Source organism: Polypterus senegalus, chromosome 10, assembly GCF_016835505.1.
Source record: "Polypterus senegalus isolate Bchr_013 chromosome 10, ASM1683550v1, whole genome shotgun sequence".
Taxonomy (NCBI): domain Eukaryota; kingdom Metazoa; phylum Chordata; class Cladistia; order Polypteriformes; family Polypteridae; genus Polypterus; species Polypterus senegalus.
In genome coordinates, this window is record NC_053163.1 from 122,630,265 (window position 1) to 122,655,717 (window position 25,453).

General features: G+C 35.3%; 1 protein-coding gene across 6 annotated transcripts in view; it reads right to left on the reverse strand.

The window, feature by feature from the left end:
* The window catches only part of klhl13 (kelch-like family member 13), a 167,618-nt gene that overhangs the window by 46,996 nt on the left and 95,169 nt on the right, over positions 1-25,453 (reverse strand). For all 6 annotated transcript variants that reach the window (XM_039766509.1, XM_039766508.1, XM_039766504.1 and 3 more), the window contains 2 exons: positions 12,118-12,250; positions 3,078-3,274 (listed from right to left, as the gene is read on the reverse strand). In XM_039766509.1, coding sequence (XP_039622443.1) covers positions 3,078-3,274; positions 12,118-12,250 — 330 coding nt within the window. The remainder of the gene's footprint in view (positions 1-3,077; positions 3,275-12,117; positions 12,251-25,453) is intronic.

Below are 25,453 nucleotides of genomic sequence, written 5' to 3' on the forward strand. Positions count from 1 at the left end.
CTGTTTCTGCCATTCAAATGTTACAATAATTTTGACTCACCCTGTAATTGAACTAATCAATCCCACTAAATGATTTTTTTTAAGCAAATAAAACATCCACAGGAAAGTGCATATGATGAGCGATTTCAGCAGAGGTTTCTTGTGTTTAAACTTTTTTAATTTATGGTATTAGTGTGTGAATTCTAAATTCTTTATAAATCAGCTTTAAAGTACTCCTGTCCAAGGTTATTATAGTTTTGCCTTTTTATATTAGTTTTTATTTCTATATTTTTTCTGACCTTACTTGGAAATTCAGTTTAGTTTTAGTTGTCCTTCATCATGTATTTTTTAGTTTTTATTTTACAAAGACATTTCTATTTTATTTTTATATATATATATATATATATTAGTTTCAGTTTTAGTTTTAGTAATTATGGTACATTTAAAGAGCTGCTATGGAGTTAAGTTTTTGTGTCACAATGAGACAGAACTGTACACTTAACAGGTTTGGATATAATATGAGTTTAATGTTAGTGGAAGCTTACTACACTACATCACAGTTTACTATTTGGTTATTTTTTGTCTGATAAAAACAAGCATAATCAAAACCAGGTACTGAATATAAACAATTTTACACACAATATTATAATTTTTATCACATTTTCTGTGTCATTTGTGCTGAACAAATCTGCGCCGACTGTTGGCACTTTTTTCTTTTCCTTTCATTGCCCAGAATGGGACAGTTTGTAATGAAAACTACTTTAAATGTCAACAGCACACAACATATCCCACTCCAGTGACAATGTGCTTATAATGAATGCCTTCAATATTGCATTCAAAAATCTCAAATACTGGGCTTTGTTATTTTGTTATTTTCTACCAGCCATATTGATCTCTGATTCCATTTCAGGCACAAACAATTTATAGACAAAATTTTGCCACCTGCAGGCCTGGAAAGATATAAAAACGTAGAAAATACATTCTACTGTGTTCTGACAGATGTGACAATGAAAATCACAGGTGCTAAGGAAGAACAAGTATCTTAGGCTTGAATCAGTGTGAAGACCCCACCTAGCTGTATTGAGGTAAACAAAGAAAAACAAGCATGTAGTGTCAAGGCTAGGGGCAGTGAGACTTGAATAGCCCACGCATAAGAATAGTAAACCCATAATGAGCAGAGCAAGAGCAGGTAATAAACAGTACGGACAGACACAAAATGAAAGAGACAGCATCTGAGATTAAGAACAATGTATACATTATCTAAACCTGCTTATCCAGAGCAGGATGGCAGGAAACGTGAAGCCTACCCCAGCAGGTTTGGATGCAAGGCAGGAAAAATCCCTGGTATGTAATATGTATGATATGGCTGATGTTAAGAACAAAAAGAATATGATATTTCAACTATCTATTTTGAGAGAGAGAGAAACATTGAAAAAATGGGGACAAATATTTTAAAACATAATTCTGCTACTGGATTATTTTCACAATATCAGGTATTTTGAGCTGTGAAATTTAATAAATATAACATAAATATAGTATGTTTAGCTTTTCATCACTTGGCAGACTCTCTTCGCCTGCCTACCTACCTGTAGTTCAGTAGAGACATTGCCAACCTGTAGTTCAGTAGAGACATTGCCAACTCAGGAATTTTACAAAGTTTGTATCGCTTCGTTATTAAACAACGTTTTTAAAGCAAAAGTGATCGGTCTTCTATGATGACCTTGTCAGTCTCTCGATCAGTGCCGTTTTATTTTCAAATTAAAAAATAATAATAAAAAAATTGAGTATGTATGTGTTCAGGTAAAGTACAACTTCCAGTTGATGGATTTGGCCCAAAAGTTAATAAAGATCTACAATTTAGGTGTAATATATTTAAAAAGAAAATTATTTCCAAATTTCATCCATCTATTTAGTTGTGTTTTTGAGTTATCATGTTTACACAGACACACATACATACATAATTCCAAAAAATTGTATTTTTGGACTCTGGGAGTTCTAAAACGTCAAGATACATCGAAATCTCGATGTCGAATTTTTTTCATAATTACTATACTTTCTCTAAACTTTGTGTGTGAAGTGGCGGGTAAATTATGCCAACAAAAAGCAGGCACCTGAGAAATAAAAACCATGAGTGAGTAATGTTTCAGTTTATGTCCATACGGTAAAGTTTTTGTTGACCAACACATTCAGATTTCAGTTGTTTGAATTAGATCTTGATATACTGTACAACAAGTGTAAAGAAAGACGGCTGGTAAATCGTTTTCTATTTCATGTACTTAACGCGCATATTCAGCTTGCTCTGTCACTGCAAATGCTGTGTGAACACCTGGCCTCCTTCACCAGCCGGCCATGGTGGATGGCTTTCAGTTTTAAAGTTAAAAATTATAAGGGTTAAAAACTAACAGCAAGAATATTAATTCAAAAATGAAAACTAAAATTATTTTTAGTAAATTATTATTCTATTTTAGTTAGTCTTTCCAGCTACTTTAACAATTTTGTTTAGTTTTTCAAGTCGGTTTTGTTAATTATTTTTTCAGTTTACGAAAAAATTTTTTTAATAATGTTTCAGTTTTGATTTCAGTTTTTGTTAACTATAATAACCTTGCTCCTGTCATCTGAGCTGAACAGACAGTACTAGTTGGTAGCTTACAGGATTACTTGATTTTAATATTTTAATATGTTATTAATTGCAAATTACATGTTTCTCATTAGGCTCTTTGGTTGGTTGGTTTCTTTCCTGTAAAAGTGTGAACACCAATAGGATACCAAACACATTAAACAAACCTGGACAAAGCATTTGGTATGGGATAATATTATTACTAGTATTTGTTATGTATTCCATTGCAATGAACAAAAAGGACATTTTTACAGTTAACCATTTTTAGTACTGCCCTACAGAGTTTTCATACATTTACATGGTGCTAAAATAGACAGAAAATAAAAATCCACATAATTGTCTTCAGCATATGGATGATATATTGTAACAAAAAAATACTGCTGTCACAATTTAAACACTTCCACTGCTTAACAATTATAATGCATATGAGACTTACTGTATATGCAGTAAAACTAAATTTAAAAAGTAAACTGTATCTTACCCCTGATATGAGAAACACTTTACAGAAATCAAGAACAGGAAGAATTTGTAGAAAACTGGCAGCTTCAAGAGTGTCCTGGAGGTTTTCCATATTAAGAGAAAGCTTTGCTGTATAAATAAAGTCAATAATTTTTTTGAGGCCAATTCTGTTTACTCCATGAAGTTTGATGCACATAAGATCTTGCTCCTTCATTCCACCTATAAGTTATGGGAAAAATGAGAAAAACATTTATTGTTCTTTGTTTCTTTGAACATTTCAATTAAGTACATTTAAAATTTTACTTACTAAAATAAATGGTAATCAAAACCATATCAGGTTTCAGCAATTAAAAAAACTTTTGCAGGGGAATTTGCTAGTGCCATGAAACAAGCTTTCATTTGTAAAAAGGCAGATTCAGTGATATGTGCTGTAATAATAAATTAAACAGGAAGAGAAGGAATAGCAATATCCCCAGTCAAATTTAAATTATACAATTGAGGCTGAACAAATACTTAAAATTTCTATTGAAGAAAACAGCTATTCTGCAGTATAACTACTGTACTAAAATTAGACAAGTTAATTTTAACATTTTAAAAGAAAATATTACACTCAAAAACTTAATTGATGACATGCATTATTTCACAGCAACATATTCTTGCTGACCACAGTGTACCATTTCTAGGGGAGGATTAAAACCATGTGTGTACCTAAAAAATGTAAAAACTTAAAAGCTTCAATCTTACCTTATGCTACTTATATCCAAAGTCATGGAATAATACTACCAAGTTGAATGTGCACTTTCTCCAGAGCTGTTATGTGACTTTATGCATACAACTGTTGCCCCAAGGAATACCTACAAAAACATCATTATCCTTCCCTTTTTATCCCCGTCAACAGGCAAGTCTTGGATAGGGTATGTGTACGATAATGTGGAATAGCAACTAAAGTCCACTTCACCATTTCCATAATGTGGCACTAGCAACACAATGCTTGGCAAGATATGACACAAGTCCTTGTTCAACAATGCATGACTATATGCCAGGACGTATTATCAAAAACATTAATAACTGCAAAACACATGCAACTAGAGTGAGCTGATCACATTCTGTTAGTGAGGTGTGGGGTTTAAAAAAAATTGGAATTTTACAAGTTTTACAGTTCTTGGTCAAATAATTATGTACATTTGCCTACTGGCAAAAAATGGGTGGGGGGGGGATGGGTGTTGAGGTTAGCTCTTTTGTCACATTATATGAGGAATCAATACTAATCACAGTAATAAAAGGTGTAATTTTGCTTGATTTCTCACTCTATACAACTCTAAGCAACTGACACGCAGGTAAAAAGACTTGAGCTGAGAAAACTGTGCGCCGGTGGGGGAAGTGATAGCAGAATGCTTGCTGCTTATCAACACATTTAAAGGACAAAAGATGCTGACAGAGAGGTGAGAAGCGATTTAAGGTGGGACGGATCTACGAGTTTTTTAGTAGGATCTAGTAATTCTAGTGTTAAATGATAAATATGATGTATCTAATTTTAGTTGCAAGTGAAGAGAACATTATTTGGACAGTTCTAATCCAAGCTAATGTTATGTGTTTTCTTACATAACAGTCTGGGCCATATTTTACATAAATGCTCTCTAGGACCATATGGACAAGACTGACTACTTTGGAACTGAGTACCATCTGCAGGCTCAGAGCAAGTAAAACATCCAAACAACCAAAATGACCAGCCCTTAACATAGCTTATTCAGGGAAGGCTGTATGCTGCTTCTGCCAACTCTAATAGATGTATTATGTGCTTTTTCAGGGTGGTGTTGGGTGAGGCTTGATCAAGAGTGGAGAATCAAAGATTGTTGTTTATCTCCTGCTTTGTTGGCTATTCTTTAAAACTTAAGTAGTACAAACTGTCCACCTTGAAATAAGAGGATGAGTCAGTCATGAAAGCATTCATGGTTATAATGCAGCAAGGAGTTACCTCAATTCTGGAATCCAATCTGACCCAAAAAGAATAAATTCTCAACTCACGCAAGCAGAGACATTGATAGAGAGGCATTGTGGATGACAGATGGGACATTTAGCAATACAACACGGTCACCATTTAAAAAACACATAAACCTTTGCTTTCTTTTCTTAACCCATTCTACAAACAAACCCGGGCAATGCCTGGAACTTTAGCTAGTGGATAATATCAGGAGAAACACTTGCGTAACTATTACAGCAGTAAGAAATTAGTATATTAAAAGGGAGTGAGAGTGCCCTTTTAATAAAGCATGTTTTCTATAAGGACCACTGCATTAGTGTGTCACATGACAACATTTAGGCTACCTTCTTGTATCAATAATCATATCATGGGCTTAAAGAGGGTCAAACAATGAATAACTGCTTTTGTATTTGGAGGTACAGGATTGACTTGGCTCCTTCCGTTCTTTTCATGGATATTTGAAAAATAACATCTATAATCAAATACAACTATTAGGTGTGCACTCTGAAGCAGTAATCTCAAAAAAGTTTGAGCCATTTTAAAAATGCAATAATACAGAGCCGAACAAAACAAAAGATGAGTTTGCCTTTGGTATACCACCAAAAACCTGAGCAATATGTGGTTGCATTTTAATGGAAAGACTCCACTGTTGTCACCTAGGGTAAAACATTGTCCGAGTTGGTCAGACTTCTATATGGGCTGACTTGGGCTGTAGCAAAAAACCCGCAGACTAGAGGGGCCCTGAAATTAACTAGGATGTATAAAAAAAACTCCGGCCCACCTGAAATCCCTTCACATGCAGGTAAACAGAGTTTTCTGCGTTGGTGGGTGGCTGCTTGCTGCTCAAAACATTTTCAACACAAAAGATGAGAAGGGATTAAAGGTGGGCTGGGATTACGAGTTTTTTGGTAGGCTTTGATACACAACAAACAACAAACTGAAACCAAATTACAGGGTTTCTTTGCACTTACTGAATGGAATAATTAAAAAGCAAGGCCCTAAAACTGGCCTATTCAAATAGCAACCCGTGGGCCACATGAGACCCAGAAGGAACCTCCGAGTGGTTCAGCCCAAGGTCCTGCCAGAAACACTGAGATAAACTAAGAAAAGCACATTTCCCGAGCCTTCAGAAATTCCTACAGTAGTACAGACCATGAATGCAACACTCTACATAGCCTAGCAACATTCAACCCATGATGCAGCGTGTTGTTGTGTATCTAGAAGTGGTAGTTGTAGTCTATGATACAGTGATGATTTGTGTTTTTTTTTTTAAAACTGGTACAGTTGGTCGAGGCATTGACTACATATTAAGTGATTCTATAATCAATTCTATGCTGAGTCTTAGTTGTATTTCAGTTTCATCAAGTTAGTGCAAACATGGGTCTCTGCAAGTGAATCTAATTGTTACTCCAATGAAAGCTCAATCTCTGTATTTCTCTTCATACAATTGGTTGTCCCTCCACACACACTCTTCCATCCTACGGATTAATGGCTGTTATGAGGATGATGATCAGGCATTGACACTCAAAGCAAAGAATGAATTAGAATTAGAAAGACTGCATTTGATGAAAACATGAACGGTGGTGCAGTGGGTAGCGCTGCTGCCTCGCAGTTAGCAGACCCCGGTTCGCTTCCAGGGTCCTCCCTGCGTTGAGTTTGCATGTTCTCCCCGTGTCTGCACAGGGTTTCCTCCGGGTACTCTGGTTTCCTCCCACAGTCCAAAGTCATGCGGGTTATGTGCATTGGCGATTCTAAATTGTTTTAGGATATAGCAGGTTGGATAATGGATGGATGTTTTTTCACCAAATAAACAAAACATGCAGTGCTAGGTCTCTTGGCCGCCATATACCTTCACAGTACCTCACACTTGCTCCAAACGCAACATATGGATACCACCACCTTTCTGTTTACAAAAAAGGCACTGCTAATCAAACATGTGGAACGTCATGTTTAATCTTGCGTACACCCGTTTCCACGATCACTTCAAGATGCAAAAAAACAAAACTTGCTGTAAAAACTGTATACATTTTCATAGCAGCCTCACACCATGTATACACACTTTTCTGCTCAGTTTTACAAACTGACAGCATCCAGCGTCAAAGCAGTGCTACCGTTTCTGTGGTCTTTCTTTTGTAGATTCAAATTCACGATGGAGGATTTATCAAATACACCAAAATTAATTGCATATCATTTACAAATTCAAGGCACTTAATTGTAATCATTCTGTAACAATATAATGGTGCACAGAAAGGGCAAACTATTCCAAACACCATAGCTGCTTTAGCGTTGCTACTCTTAGTGCACCACTGAGAGTATTTTAACTTGTTTATTGTATTTGTGTGTTCCAGCCCTAGAGGACATTTAAACCAAAGGAAAGCCCCAGCATCTGCCTGGATTCCACTCACGCATGCCACAACCTATTTGAACTTTTCCCACCTTTCAAACCCTTCAGAACCTTTCCTGCATGGACCTCGAGGCTTGTTTCATCCCAAGAGCTATAAATGCACTCAATCAGTCCATCAAGCGCTCCAGGTTGAACTGTTTGTACTTACAATCACCTCACTGTAAACTTGCACTACAACTGTAATATTGCACAACTTGAGCCAATTTATGAATCATCTGCACTATATGTACATGTATATTGTACTTATGCTTTCATATTGTATATTTTTCATTTTTTATCGCATTATCATTATTTTTAATCATTTTATAGAAAAATATGTTTATGGAGGAACTGCATATCAAATCTCATTGTAACATACAATGACAATAAAGGAATTCAATTCAAATCAATAGAAGAGAGCAGATATTTACAGATGATTATGACTGATGTCTAAACCGATTTAGATTTGCAAGAGTTATCCTCTTAGAGATGTGTGCTGTCAGAATACTAGAATGTATACTTGATATAAATTTTATGAAATTAGAGCATTAAAGTATGTATATTACATTTTACACATAAATTGTTATGTACATTTAATGGGGGCACGGTAGCACAGCAGTAGCAATGAGCTGGCGTCCTGTCCAGAAAGACTGTCCCTTCCTTGCGCTTTATGCTTGCCGGGACTGGCACGACCCTGGATGGATGGATGAAACAATTAAACATGTATAACAAAGATTTTTCAATGTTTCTTAAAAGTTTTGAAGAATCTGCGTATTAAGCTTACAGCTGGATTTACATTTATTACAGATGCTTTTTTTTTTTTTTATATCTTTTATTGAACTTATTAAAAGCATGTAACGTTCCATATAATCAAGTCAAACGTAACAAAACTAAATTCAACTCCCACCCATGAGAAAGAAAGGAAGTCCAACCGCCAGAGTAAAACTTTGAGAGTAGTAAAAAGAGAAAGAAGTTCTTCTCCCAAATGTACATGCTTATTCTAAACCTCCTGCCAGGTTTAAAGATTTTTTGTACAGATTCTCTGTGAGAATTAGATTTTTTCCAATTTCACATAGTATACAACATAATTTACCCACTAACTTAAAAGATGGGCTAGGATTCTTCCAGTAGAGCAAGATAAGACTACAAGCTAATAGTGAAGTAAAGGCAATTACAGTTTGTTTGTCCTTTTCCACATTAAGCCCATCTGGAAGTACACCAAACACAGCAATATATGGATGAGGAGTGATTGTGATATCAAGGCTGTTTGGTAGGCAGAATGATGTTAAATTTGATACACATCCAAAACATGTGGCCTGGTGAGGCTGGAGCTCAACTGCAACATTCACAGGTTGGATTTCGCCCAGAAAACATTTTGGACAATTTGTAACAAGATAGATGTACTCAGTAGAAGATTTTAAGTTGAATAATTGAATGTTTTGCGCATACGGAGCTAGAGTGTGGCGATTGGTTACATGGAAAAAGAACAGAAGGACAGGAATTGGGGGTTGGTATGTTTGACAGACACAGTACTGCTGCAATAAATTATTCCATCTAGGGTCTTGAGTGTCAAAACAGGCATCTTGTGGGAGGCAGGAACAATCTCTGGACTGGGCACCAGCTCATCGCTACCACTGCGCCACCTTGCCCCCAAATGTTTAATACATGTATTAATGCATTTCATCATGAAAATAATATTAAGTATGCATCCTAGTATTCTAACATTTTCAGATAGCTGTAATATCCATCCATCCATCATCCAACCTGCTATATCCTAAGTACAGGATCACGGGGATCTGCTGGAGCCAATCCCAGCCAACACAGGGTGCAAGACAGGAAACAAACCCTGGGCAGGGCGCCAGCCCACCGCAGTAGGTGTAATATAATGAATGTAATGTATTCTGTGACGTGATCACTGTCTGCACGCTTCAGTTAGCCTAAGAGAAAGCCCATTTAAGAAGCACTTAGTGATTAATGAATATGTAGGGGGACATATACAAAGCCTTTAAAATGCTACTTTCGTTACAATGGAATTTCAGAAACTCTAGTAAATTAAATGTCAATTTTAAGATGACGTTTATGCTGTTCCACTTTAATGACAAATGAACTACGAGAATAAAGTGGAAATTTTGAGATTATATTTTAAATTTCAACTTTAATTTCAACACTGACCTTGTGTTTCTTCCCTATATTTTTTTTCCTTCTCTGTGGCCCTAATACTGTTATGACACTCACCTTTTCATGTCGACTTTGACATCTGACCACTTCTGTTTTGAAATTCTTTTTTATATGTGCTTTTTTTTACCTTTGTCCTTTAACAAAACGCTGAATGGAAGGGGTGATTTATATTGATTTGCATATTCAAAAGTGCAAAATTCTGGGAGGAGTCAGGGTGGGGCTGTAGGCACATGCATGTGTGTTAAAATTATTGTTGATTGGAATTTATAAAGGGAAAGTGTGTGGAAGTTTGCTTATGCACAGTTTAATGTTTCTGAATTGTTTGTGCGTAAGCACATTTCTGTTTTTGTCCGTATGCCATGTTTTAGTGTGAATTCTACACATGGCATTATACATGAGGTCCGTGGTGATTTAAAATGAATCAATGTTCCCTCAGTGTGCAGAAGACATTGTATTTATGTGTGTTAGTTACTGTTATTACTTGTTATGGGTTTGTGCACAGAATATGCAGTAAACCCAAGAGTTTTACTTTCAACTATTGATCATTTCTAAACCCAGTTCAACCAATGAAGTGCCTCCTGAAAACATCTAGTGAACCTTGTGAGGATTTTTCCATATTTTTATACACAAAATAAATTTTATTACAAGTAATATAATACATACCTCCAAAATTAATAAATATCATAGATTTTAGCACTACATTAAATATTGTTAAAAAAAACCATTTGCTTCTTTCGGGACTGGCAATGTTAGAGTTGCACTTGTGTAACAATATTAAAATAAAATGTAACCAAATAATATTTTTGGATGGAGCATTCCTTTACATGCTTACATAATCAATCCCTTCTGTGTTTTGTCTGTCCAGGGAAGAATGATATGCAAAGAACTATCAAGTCAAATGTTTGTTTTTCCACCAGGACAGAAGTTATGCTAGAATTCTACTTTTTCCATCCTCTTTACTATTGTCAGTAGCCTTCTGGAATGAGCACTTAATTTTTTTAAACAGATTGCTTTTGCATCTGGAAATCACAATGTTTATTACACAGGCATTACAAGTCTTTTTTGACAAAAATAGATTGACTGAAAACAATAAATTCTAAGCTATTGATTGCTTATTATCCTGGTGTCAATTAAACTGCACCTAACAAGCAAGCCAATAATTAACCAGACACCTATTTTCAATTTGGTTGATCTTTTTAATCATAATGAATTTAAAAAAAAAAATAATTGGGAGTTAAAGGTGTGAAAAAGTCCCAGAGACTTTGAAGTTGAAGTTGAAAAAGCAAAGCTAACCTAGCTCAACAAATAAACAGATATGTAAAAAAAAGACTAAGATTATTATCTCTGAAGCCAAAGATTACTGACAACTATTACATTGCTTTTTCTAAGAAAATTAAAATACATGCTAGAAGAGAACAATAACAAGCAATGTAATATTACTATCATTCTTTATTTAGGACTCATTGTGACTCAAGGCAACTTACAAAAATGTACCCTATACAGAAATAATATAGGTTCTATATTAAAAAAATAAACAAGAAATTACTTCCACCCAGTGTACCACTATGGAAAAGGAGTTTGAGACCCTTTTGTACATGAATGGGTACTGAGGGGTTCAGGCCATTTATGGAGGAAATTCTAAAGAAGTACTTGACTACAGTCATGTTTGCATCTGATGCTGAAGGTTAAGACAATGTCTGTCATTTGTACCGTATATTCCTGGGAAAGTACACCTTTAGGTGTACAACTTTCAGAATCACATAGTTTACTGCCTAAATGAAGCTACTGGGATTGACTGCCTGTCATTTAATTGATCAGATCAATTTGCGTCACTATGCCAGCAGCTCCCATTTACTAGTCTGGGAAAGGATGTGCCTACTACTATGTGGCCACAATCTGACATATATTGTTTATAATGGTATGATTCTGTACACTGTTATTTATCAAGTACAGATAAAAAGTAAAGACTAAAAGACAGGGCATGCATACTAAACATGGAGTGCCAGTTACAAGGAGCAAATGCAATGAAAAAAAGACAATTTGCAGGTAGTCTTGATCTAGGGGCTAATGCAGCCTGACTGATGTGATATCTAAAAATAGTCTTCCTACTGCAAATATGGCCCACAAGAAGATTAATCCCTTGCTACATGCAAGAAGCATCTGAACCAATTTCAATATTCCCAACCCTCCAATGACACATTTACATGCAGATTTGTTAGTTTTAGGAATACACACTATCAACTTGGTGTAATACTGAGAAACAAAGCGTTTAAAGCTTCATCAAGCCTCAACAACAATAATACAATCCACCCTATTTTATTCAAATCAATTCCAACAGATACAGTGACAAAATAAGCTGTCCTGTAACTCCCACTTCAGACAGAAGTATAATCAATATTAAATATAATAGCAATTTTTGGTTGTGTTTGCTAAGAAAATAATGAAAACATCTTTTTCTACTTTCTCATTAAGCATGGTATCTGGAATGCCACATGAGTCCCATGCATTTTTTTAAATTACCTGTAAACATTGCTTTAAAGTAGTCACTAGCAGATGCCATCATTGCTCTGTGTACTGGGAAGGCTTCATCTCCATCTCCAGGTAATAACGTTACATCACAGAGTAAGCCTTCTATCCGCAGTTGATCAAAACCCTGGAACAAGGTAACATATAAAGTTTGAGATTATTATAAGACAACATAGAGAGTTCAGTTATGCTAATTGCCCAAATCACTGTACTGCACTTTCACCAAGAAGTTGAGTACATTTATAAGGTAACCTTAAGCTATTGTAACAAGAAAAAAAACTAACCATTTAACTAAAGCATTTTTACTGGCAAGTAACATTCCTGAGTTCTCCTCTCATTTAAACATGCGATTGGAAAATGTGCTAATTCTGTGTGCATCTTTTTCTTTTGAATTTATTAAAAGCAAGGAAACATTCCATATAAGTAAGTCAAACATGACAAAACTAAATTCAGTTAAACACCCCCACCCAAGAGAATGAGAGGAAGGCCAACAGCCAGAGTAAAACTTTAAGAGTAGAAAAAGGGGAAGAGAATCCTTTTCCCCAATATGAAAGCATATTCTAAAATGTTATTAATTAGATCCTGCCAGGTTTTAAAAAAAGTTTTGAACAGATCCTCTGAGTGAGAAGTAGTTTTTTTCCCCCAAGTCTCACTGACTTAAAAGAGGTGAGTTAGGATTCTTCCAGTTGAGCAAGATAAGTCTACGTGCTAATAGTGAAGTAAAGGCAATTACAGTTTGTTTGTCCTCCTCCACTTTAAGCCCATTTGGGAGTACACCAAAAATAGCTGTTAATGGATTAGGAGAGATTGTGACACCAAAGCTGTCTGAAAGGTCATTTAAAGATTTTGGTCCTGAATGATTTTAATTTGGTGCATGCCCAAAGCATATAGCCCAATGAGACTTGAGCTCAGTTGCAACGTTCACAGATTTAATGTTGCCCTGGAATCTTTTTGGACAATTTTAAATGAGACAGATGTGCCCGGTAAAAGATTTTAAGTTGAATAACTGTATGCTTTGCGCATATAGAGCTAGAGTGAATTCTGTGCATGGCTGCCTTTTCTGAAATGTTCAGTAAGAGATCCTTTTTCCACTGTACTCTGGGAAGGGACTTCAAAATGTTTTAACATATTATAGAAATGTTGTCTGAGTCCTCAAGACTGATTAATATTTCTTCTGGAATAGAAGTAGGTGGGGGGAGTAGTAGGGGGTGAGGAAAACTGGGTACATTTTGTTTAGCAAAGTTTCATATTTGGAAAATGTGGAAAAATTGTTTTGATTAGAACTAAAATTTGATGCCGGTTGAGCGAGGAGTATGTGGGGCATATTGATTTGGTCAGAGATAACAATAGTGATGTACTTGCAAGATTTGATCATAGACAAAAAATTGTTATCTATAAATAAATAATCAATTCTTGAGTAACAGTGATGTACTGGTGAGAAGAAGGAATATGCTCTTGAGTTTGGATTTAAAAATCTCCAAGGGTCTGATAAGTTGTGATCAATTACTGTGTAATTGTTTTGGCAGTGTTCGAGGTTATCACCCCTGTGGCAGGAGACCTATCCAGGCCTTGACTTTTAACACAATTAAAATCTCCGGCCATTATCATTTTATGAATGTTCACATTACACCTGTAAGAATTGTTTGCATCAACTTGCGGGGCCTAAATAACTTCAATTTCCACAGAAAAACTTTAAGTTGTTAACCCATTACTGTTTCCTGAAAAAGATATTTTTGTATAACTCTGAAATAGTATTATATTTTTTTTTTTTAGTAACCTAAACGTTTCTTTTTAGCTTAACTTCTGACAGTTTATTAGGTATATTCAGTGGACTTGTACTGCTGAAATGTTAAAAAACAAAAAAAAACAAAACTGGTATTCTTAAACATTTGAATGGTAGTGTACTGTAATACTTTATTTGCCAAGTTGTGTACTGCCAAAGCGGCCTTCAGATCTCGACTTGATTACACTTTGCAAAAGCTGGCTGAGTATGAACTTTTATCAATAAAATTTTCCTTAATTGGTGTTTAAAATGTTAGACTGAAGACTGCATTATGGCACAACACTGAAAAGTCTAGATATTATGTAATAGAGCAATGCTAAAATGCAGATGAGGCTACAGATCTGAGTAGGTGAATGTTCTAAGATTGTCTAGATGAACAGCTTAAGCAATGTGCACACCCTGGGAGAGGAAAAATTATAATAACTTTGTGGGGTTTTTTTTTGCTGAATAAATATTGTTTTTTGCTTTAGTATGTTTCTTGATATTTGCTTTGCTTTTTTTTTGTTTATCTTTCCATAGAGTTTATATTTTTTGCCACTATTTTACTCAACACCATTTAGTTTTCACTCAGGTTGTAGTGGCTTTGTTGGTGTTAGTAAGTTATCCCTGCACAGTTTCTCATCTCTTTAAGAACTTTAATGTAACAGATTTCTGCAATAACCTTTCATTTCAACTTCTGGCATTATCACTTGGGATTTGGTATTGTGGTTTGTTGTTGTTTTTGGACTTTTGCCCACTGCCCATAAGTTTCCTAAGATTCTCTTTTCATCTCCCAATCTTGCCTAAAAACAGTTATTTTACCTTCGATCATGGCTATAAAAGCCCTCAAACGAAGAATCAGATGAACAGCACCTTTAACTATAAAAAGACAATTTAAAACCACGCTTTTCTAAATTACTATACTGATGTCAGCTTGTCTTTGTAATCAAAATAACTGGCTAATTTTAACACAAACTTTTAAAGTTTGCGGTTATCATCCTATAAGGTAGTCTGTTCAATGAATGTTGTTGCTTTACGCTTCCTGTACATTTTTCCTTCAGTACTTTTCTCGTTGCCTCAATGTCCCTGTGCAAATTTCCCTGGCACTCCATGTGGTTAATGGTTTTAACTATTCACTGATTGGAATGCATCTTGCTTAAAGCAGTGCATCATGTTTTTTAGAAAGTATTTACAGTAACTAGCTCTCCACAACAATGAAATAGATATATGGGTAAGAAAATGGAGATGGAGATTTATTGACACGTTATTGACACGATATGTTGAGCAGTCCTTGCTGGGTCACTTTGTATATTTCTCGCAGCTGAACTGGTATATTTGCTAGAACTGTACATTGTCCAATGCACAAGAGCATCTCAGAGTCAAATAGTGTAATTTAGACATTTGTAGTTTAGCCTTCCTTCTGTCATACACTCCAGAATAAGTGTATTAGTCAACCAGAATTATTCCATAATTCTCAAATACTCTTTTTTAATATATAAATGATATTAAAGTTCAGATACAGCATTGTGCCTGTTTATGCATGCCTAAAACCTGAACCCTTGGGACAGTTTTTACTAAATAATTTGATAACTTGCTTAGGCTTTGTACGCTTGTAGGCATTCAATAAACATACTGCATAAAACTTCAACACATCAAAGGGACAGAACATCAACATCCTCCTCATGCAGAATGTACTCACTTTTAATTTCTCACAAGACACAGTCTCTTATGTAAAATGCTCTTCTGGCCTCATGAGGCATAGCAGGAATAGTAATTAATGAAAAAATGTAAATTTAGAATAGAAACATGAACTTTTGAAACTGAAAGATCTTTTGTAACTGTTATAAAAACTAACCTAAAAAATAGCTAATAGATCACCAATTACATTAAAAACAACTTATTTATATTGTATCTTTGCCAAGGTCATTTCCAGTATGTTAGTATGAAAGTGTGGTGCAAGATTGTTTTTTTTTTTTTAATAATCTGCTATGTTACCATAATAAATGTAACATGTTTTGTTACAATCTTTAAGGAAGAAGTTTAAAATGAAAAAAATAAATAAATAAATAATTGTATTCACCTAATAGGATGGGTGGGTTGAACAGTTTGAACTCGTCACAGTGTAAATCAATGGTCACACTTTTAAAGTCATAGTGATTACTGTCCTATTTAAATACAGTCATATGAAAAAGATTGGGAACCCCCTCTCAGCCTGCATAATAATTTACTTTCAACAAAAAAAGATAACAGTGGTATGTCTTTCATTTCTTAGGAACATCTGAGCACTGGGGTGTTTTCCGAACAAAGATTTTTAGAGAAGCAGTATTTAGTTGTATGAAATTAAATCAAATGTGAAAAACTGGCTCTGCAAAAATTTGGGTACCCTTGTAATTTTGCTGATTTGAATGCATGTAACTGCTCAATACTGATTACTTGCAACACCAAATTGGTTGGATTAGCTCGTTAAGCCTTGAACTTCATAGACAGGTGTGTCCAGTCATGAGAAATGGTATTTAAGGTGGTCAATTGCAAGTTGAGCTTCCCTTTGACTCTCCTCTGAAGAGTGACAGCATGGGATCCTTAAAGCAACTCTCAAAAGATATGAAAACAAAGATTGTCCAGTATCCTGGTTTAGGGGAAGGCTACAAAAAGCTATCTCAGAGGTTTAAAAATGTCAGGTTTAACTGTAAAGAAATATAATCAGGAAATGGAAGGTCACAGGCACAGTTGCTGTTAAGCCCAGGTCTTGCAGGCCAAGAAAAATACAGGAACGGCATATGCGCAGGATTGTGAGAATGGTTACAGACAACCCACAGATCACCTCCAAAGACCTGTAAGAACATCTTGCAGCAGATGGTGTATCTGTACATCATTCTACAATTCAGTGCAATTTGCACAAAGAACATCTGTATGGCAGGATGATCAGAAAGAAGCCCTTTCTGTGCTTGCTGTATGCAAATGCGCATTTAGACAAGCCAGAATCATTCTGGAAGAAAGTGCTTTGGACTGATGAGACGAAAATTTAGTTATCTGGTCATAATAAAAAGCACTTTGCATGGCGGAAGAAGAACACTGCATTCCAGGAAAAACACCTACTACCTACTGTCAAATTTGGTGGAGGTTCCATCATGCTGTGGGGCTGTGTGGCTAGTTCAGGGACTGGGCCCTTGTTAAAGTTGAGGGTCGGATGAATTCAACCCAATATCAACAAATTCTTCCGGATAATGTTCAAGCATCAGTCACAAAGTTGAAGTTACGCAGGGGTTGGATATTCCAACAAGACAATGACCCAAAACACAGTTCAAAATCTACAAAGGCATTTATGCAGAAGGAGAAGTACAATGTTCTGGAATGGCTGTCACAGTCCGCTGACTTGAATATCATCGAAAATCTATGGGATGATTTGAAGCAGGCTGTCCATGCTTGGCAACCATCAAATTTAACTGAACTAGAGAGATTTTGTATGGAAGAATGGTCAAAAATACCTCCATCCAGAATCCAGACAGTCATCAAAGGCTATAGGAGGCATCTAGAGGCTGTTATATTTGCAAAAGGAGGCTCAACTAAGTATTGATGTAATATCTCTGTTGGGGTGCCCAAATTTATGGACCTGTCTAATTTTGTTATGATGCATATTTCATATTTTCTGTTAATCCAATAAACTTAATGTCACTGCTGAAATACTACTGTTTCCATAAGGCATGTCATATATTAAAAGGAAGTTGCTACTTTGAAATCTCAGCCAATGATAAACAAAAATCCAAACAATTAAGAGGGATTCCCAAACTTTTCATATGACTGTATATAATACAAGAAATCAGTTTCTCTCTCTACCTTGTGCTGTTGACATCATTCACTTAGAGGTTTAAGTGCCTATTAATATCTTGACTTAGTCACACTAGAAAAGTGTGGTCTTGGAAACTATAAATCAATAATTTATCTGCAATAATACAACAACCTCTATCCTACACTGCATCAATCATGGTGCCAAGATACAAGGTTTATCATTTTAATTTAGATGCAAAACAATGTGCACATGAAATACTGCAAACAAAGCTGGGCATTACAGTTACGAGCAGCAAAAATAGCACAGATGCATTTATCAGATAATATAAAGCGGCAGGAGCTAACAATGTATGTTTTTTTGTTTGATATAGTTGAATAAATCCTTGAGAAAAACTCTAGAGAAACAGATAAGCAACAAAACAGAGGTAGATGTCACATATTAAATACAACAAAAGCTTGCATTTACCATGGAAAACGTAAATCTATAATAAAAAGTTAAATTACAATACAAAATAAAATCTTGAAAATCTGCTTTCTTATTGTAATCAAATAGCTTTTTAAATTTACTTTATTACCTCCTTATATACGAAAAGATGTTTGATACTGTGACTTTGAAATATATTAATATACTGCCTGTGAACTGAAGGTTTCCTATCAAGCTCCATCTTACCACACTGTGGAAACAAGAATTAACTCTGCTACTTGTCTTAAAAGTGGAAAAAGCATTATTATTAATTTAATATCTGCTCCACCGCTAACTGGAGCAGTGTAGCATCTATGGGAAAGTAGAAGCATTATATTTTATTATGCAGTAACTGATTAAATACATTACTTCCGAGTTCACACAGATGATGCAAACAGAAAAAAAAAATCCTGGTAGCTTCCCTCAGGCTATTGATAGTAATACTGCAATATTCTACTGTACTGATGATTTCTACTGTACTGATTCCCACTAACTGTTGTAGGATGCCTGAGCAATGTGCTTTGTAAAAAGAAATACTTTTGAAATACTTGTCATATTTGAGTTAGGAGGGTCACTAACATAGACACATGACCCAAGAGTTGGTTCCCAATTTACCCAACTCTTAATATGAAGCAGTACCGCCTGGTTTAGGATGTGAAGGGGCTTATCCTTAATGATGCCAAGAACATGATTCATTATTTATCTGACAAAATTCAGTTTTCTCAACTTTTGTCCATGTTTCTTGAGATTCTTATGTCTGGGCATAGGTCCTTCCATTTTCTACTCAATTAAAGACTAAACAGAACACATTCCCATAAGCAGTCACAGTACTCCAGGAATGTGCTTGTTTGTCCTTCTATGCACAATTTCTAATTCTTGTATGCCTTTTATGAAGTGTGATGAGCAGGACAACACACAGCACTCCAATAGGCACTCCCTACTAACATACTAAAATCTGAAAACAAAACTCCTATCACTTCCAACATAATCTAGTATTTTATTTGTATTTCAAACTGCTTGTAATGGTTGTGTCACTGTAAAAATGTTTTTCAGAGTTTGCTTAAACACCAGCTTATCTCTGAAGACTGAAATGGATTGCTGCCTCCTCAGCATTTGGTATCCTTCAGTTTTCATGTTATTTGCAAATCTGAGTACTAGTTAGAAAAATCTCCCACTAATATTAATTAGGGATTCCATGTCACTACCCACACTACTTCAGGCTGCAGCTTTCCATAAACAAATGCCATTATTTTATGTGCAGTTAAGACCCACACTGCATGCAGTCCAGTCATGTTACAATACTGAATGTTTGTATGCATTTTAATGTCACACAAGCAACATTGTTGGCCATATTGAGCCTATTAAAAACATTGTGCATGAGTTGCCCTTCTTCACTGTGCTCTTACTCTTACAACTGTCACTGCCCACTGTGCCATATTGCACCTTCTCCATTATTCACATGAAAAATAACGTTAGCAGTGTACTTGTTACTCCAAATAAGGCAGTGCAGAAAAAGAAGGGAGTTATGACTGAAAGTGTGTTGAGTGCTACTCAAATATGCAAATAAGTATTTATTCTACTCTGTATATGGGAAGTGGTTATATATCTAACTGAACTGTTTATACTTCATAACATTTCTTTCTTGTCAAATTAAAACCTTAGATTTCTGAATAAGCCAATGCAACTGGCCACTTGCCTGTGTCAACCAAGTTCTCAAAACCGAACAATATTGCACGCATTCAAAAAAAAAACCAAAAACACATAATATATAGGAATGAAATGGAATGAAGTGCCACAAACCAATCACCTTTATTTTGCTCGTTTTTTAGTGCATGCTGAGACATTCTAATTGAGAACAGCAGACAGGGAGAAAACAACAGAGGACAGCATATCAGAGTAAGTAAAAGTAGTTCGTATATTTTACTGTTTCATGTAGGTGGACATTTATTCAAAGCCATAACATGATGAAGCAATTCTGTGTTTAGGAATAAATGCCAAGACAGAGTTGCAATTTTAAAACAACTTTAATTGATTTAAAACATTATAAATACTACTTCTGGTGGTTTCCTCAGTATTTGGGAGAACTCATCCAATCAGTGTTGTCACCACCCAACAACTCTGCAGATGCGTTCCTCCGGCTATTCTTTATGCTGTGAGAAGTCAAGCAAAAGGACACCTTTTGTTGGCTAACTAAAAAGATTACAATACGTAAGCCTTTGAGGCAACTCAGGTCCCTTCTTCAGGCAAGATGTTAAGGAAAAATTTTATTTTTTTTATTAATGGAATTTTGGAGTTAAAAGTCAAGGAAACATAGGAGAATGGTGAGGCACAGGAGAATTGCTGACTTTTTAAAATTACGAAATAAAAAAGTAGAAAATATTTTATAGAGAAAAAAACATTTAAATAAAAAGTGTGCAAAAAAGAAAAAAAAAAACACATTCAAAAGATTATTATCCACAGATTGCAAAGAAATAGTGCCAGTCAAACAAGATTAATTACAGTATGAAGAGAACTGTTTCTCTTCACAATATTCTACTAAAGTAGATGGCATCCTGCTCATTGGAAATGACACAGCATCTAAGGATGCAAAGATTTAACCTTCTCATTGGAATGCCAAAAACATATCTTACAGTATATTGTAAATAACCACTTGGCCTAGGTTATCAGAACTATGAGTTTTGCACATTTATCTGTCCATCCTGTACAACAACTCTTCTCCATTATTAATGCAGCCTATGATAAATGAGTCATCTAAAAATTGCTGATAATATACTGAAAGTCTGTTGTTGAGAGGATAAACAGAAGGGAGACAGGACAATTCCCTGTTGTGCTCCAATACAAACCCCCAGCTGATAAAGACAGAACGGTGTTGAAATTACTGGAAAACTCAAAGAACATTATCCTGACTGTGGTGCTGTCTTTGTCCAAGTGGGCGTAGGCTCTGCAAAAAATGTAGATCAGAGCACATATATGTGCCTGAAAAACAAACTGCAAAGGATCAAGATGTTCTGAAACCAGGGGCTGCAGCTGTTTCTGGACCAGCCTCTCAATGGTCTTCATGATGTAGGATTTAAGAGCAACTAATCTGAACTCCATGGGGACCACTAGAATTCCCTTTCTTTGGCACCGGGACTAAAAATAATGTTGCAACGAAATCTGCAACTAATGCAACTTTTTCATGAATTAATAAAGAAAAACTACTTCATGCCAGAGGAGGCTGCTATAATGTTATCTTGTTATACAGTATACACTCAGGAACTACATACAGCACATTGTTAACTTGTTAAATGGATATGCATCAGATCTCAGTGGTTTGAAGATGGATTTTATATTGCCTAGGTCAATGGACTTCCTGATCTAAAATGTATTTACTATTTTGCTACCATATCCTACTTTGCCACAGGATGTGTGACAAGGACTGAATAACATAAATTAAGAAAACAAGTGGTCCAATGGTGAAAGAAATTCAGTTCTACCCATTGTGTGTTATACAGTTGCTAATATCCATCTTATTAAAGGGATTACCAAAGGTTTAATCATCAGTTTTCATTCAAGTCTTTCTCCCCTCTCTTGGGTTGGACTAGCAACTCTAAACTGGCCTATATGAATTAGTGTAAACTCTAACTAAACTATTAATTTCCCAAAAAAATTATCAAAAGCAATGTGAAATTCAAGTTAAATATTATACAGTATGTGCCTATCATCATCTAATATTTCAGCAGCAGAGCACTACAGACTTGTAAGCAGGAGTGGTTTCTGTAGTCTCCAAAGCATTTAGTATCATCTAAGTATTGCCTGTAGCTACATTCATGTTTCTGACATTTTCAAAGACAATTCAGGAAAGATATTAAGTGACTTAGCCATTTCCTTAACCGCATAATTTTCTACTGTGCTAATAATAAGCTCTTCCTCAATTGGTCACTCTGTTTCTGGTAAAAATACTTAAAAGAACCCATAAAGTGCTGACTTTGTCACTATATTTTTTTTTTCTCCAGGTGTTGTTTTTCATTTCTAAATTATTATTTGAATTAATGGTATCAAGTGTTCATAAGGATTACTGTTAAACCTTTTATTTTCTTTGCAGGTATTAAAGATTTTCCTTAATTATTATATTCCTTGCCTCTAATGTTTGGTATAAAAGTTCATAACACTGTAGTCTCTTCAGTTTCTCCCATTACACTTTAACAGTTACTAGTTCCTAGATCATTGAATTTCATGATATTTAAGGGTTGGGTGTAATGCCAGTTTAGTGAATCTGGATTCTAGCATACAGCATGCTTCACTTTGGCATATCAAAGTACATTAAATTTTCAGTTATTTGGGCAAAAGTAGGACTACTTGGTCAAAGTTACTTTTCAGTCTTTTGGACTGTGAATGATCAAGGATTTTTATTGTCTTTTCAACATCCATATGCAGAATGAAATTCTCTCTTAGATAACTACACTTTTTAACATTAATTATGAACTATCTACCTATGTATATTACACTTTTTTTTCTGAACTCTTTAAAATAAATTTTAAAAACACTGTACTAACTTCAACTAAAATATGGAAATGCAACTTTAAATGAGCCTTAAAAAACACATTGAACATTAAGTAAAGAACATTTGATACTTCCATACTACAAAACTTTTTATAAATATAAAGGAATATCTTGACTACAGAAGAGATGTAAAATGCAACTGTGCATTTATTCTCTTGATTTGACATCAAAGAACTGTGTGACACAGTAAATGTAAATGAAACTTAAACTTGCAGCTATGACTGGTTAAATGCTTAACACCTAATACAGGATTCCACTAAACGTACAAAAGTTAGTGATTTAATAAAATACATCTGTCTCTCTCTTTAAATATTAAGAATATACACACATTCTTTTCAAGCCACCTTCTAAAGGAAGGGTAACAACATCTGCTAAAGTGCTCATTTTAAATCATTTAACAAACAATTCTGAAAATGTATTCAGCAGTGATGGCCCAATGCTATAAAAACACATGTAGCAAAATGCTGAAGAAATGCTACCTTCACCAAAGCTTTTGCACAAAGATTAGCAATATACAACACTACTTATTTTGCACCACAATCGCTCCCTACCATACCTTTCATATCCATAAACAACCTGCCCTCCCACCAAGTTATCCTTGTGTAGGGATGTAATTGTTACCTTACCCATGTGAAAATGAGATGTCTCCAAATTAAAATAAATAAGCAAACTTTATAGTTAAAAAAAATAGATATGAAAGCATGCAACTGCAACACTGTGATGCACCCTTTATATGAGCTTGAGTTAAGTATTCACCAAAACACTTAACACTAATAAGAAATTTATACAACACAGTATTAAGATTCCTTAAACCATGTTTGCAAATCTGGTATCCCTCCTTTCTAATGACATAATGGCCATTGTTTTAAACTTGTTGGCAGTCAAGTCTGTCCAAATCCCACTTTTAAAGTGTTAAAAAGAAAAAACAAAAACAACCAAAATATCACTTCTACTTTCTTTTCATTTACAAAGATTGCCCAAAACATAGCCTATATAACCTTTCTTATTCACAACACAATGTTTTTAAATGATGAGATGATATAGCTCATTTACATATTTGGCTGATGCCTTTATCCAAAGCAACTTACAACATTTATGACACAATTGGTTACATTTCTTTTGGTTTTCCTATTGAAACACAGGCAGGTCAAGTGACTTGTTCATGGTCACACAGTGTTAGTAGTGGTATTTGAAACCACAACCTCAGGATTTGAAGTCCAAAGCCTTAACCATTACACCAAACTGCTGTCATATCTTATTTGTTCATATCATGAATATATGCCATTTTTTTTTCTATGATACTGTGAAAGTCTACTACGGCTCAAAACAAATGACCAATTTCTCTGAATATATGTAAAAAAAAAGTACACAAGACAAATGTTGCAAAAATTCACAAGACAAACGTTGCAAAAACTGGAATACAGAGTAGCATACACTACAGGTATAAGTCACAGTAGTCAAGCCAGCCATAGTACCCACTCCTCCATCCCATACACATTTTGTGTCAGCCAAGTGTTGTATTAAAAAAAATGCCAGACAGTTTCATATGACAAATATTTGAATTTTCCTTTTCAGCATTTTTTATTTTGCATCTGTGATTTTGAGTCTCTTGTCACATACATTGAGAGCCAGGAATGATAGCTTAGAGCTAAAATACCCAAATTAATTCCCAAATGCAATGTAGTGAATAAGGACATGGAAGCTTGTTTATAAAACAATTATATGAAAATGTTTGTACACTGAATTTTAAATGGGGTCAAACTAAAATTTATACAATGTCTTCCCACCCAAGTCATAAGACTTGCTCCTAACAGTTTGAGATTTATACAGAAGCAATAACAAATATATAAAGTGCATTAGATTCAGCTAACAAGCAAATTTAAAAATCTCAAAGCCTAAACAAAAAATGAACATTCAATATAGCACTACCACAATGAGAACGGTATTAACATAATGATACAGGTCATCAGAACAGCAATGCAAAAAGACTACTAAGAGCAGGCATTAAGACCCACTTAAATAAAATAAAAATAAAGCTATTAAAATATATTATGGTGAATTTGCAGTGGAGTACTGCAAAACATCCACGGTTTATTTTTTCATTATTTCAAATATCACTATGTTAAAATGTAACAGTCGCCTCACTATTTGGACATTATTAATTACTAAGTAGGATTGTGTGTACATTATACAGTATATTGACAAAAATTGTTAAAGAATAAGAAACAATGGTTGCACTTTTCCAACAGTATATTAGGTGTGGAGGACACCTCTTCCTTGTATAGTCCAGGGGAACAAGCATGGACAGAGAATTACCTCACCCGAAACGCTAGATGGCAGCCCCTCTGGGTGGCAGCGGTGAGTCGGACTCCCGCAGGGCTTCATGGGAGATGGAGTTGGATACAGCCCTGTTGGGATCCAGAGGTGCCGGCAGGGGGCGCAGCAGCTGTTTTTGAGCCCGTGTGGGCGGTTCTTCCGCCACACCCAGAAGTGCAGCTGGAAGTGGGGCAACGAGCACCTGGAGCACTTCCGGGTGACTTATATAAGGGGCCAGAAGAGACTACTCAGTGACCCAGAGTCGGGAGGAGGGAGACAAAGCTTGCCAAGAGGAGTGGAGAAGAAAAGAAGAGAAAGAGTATTGTGTGTAGTCATTGTGCTTATTGGAAAGGTGTTGTGCCTGTGGGAAATGGGGAAGACATTGACCACAAGTGAAGAAAAAGAAAATAAAACATTTGTGTTTTATCAGTGTGCCTACTGCGTCTGTCTGGATCAGGTTC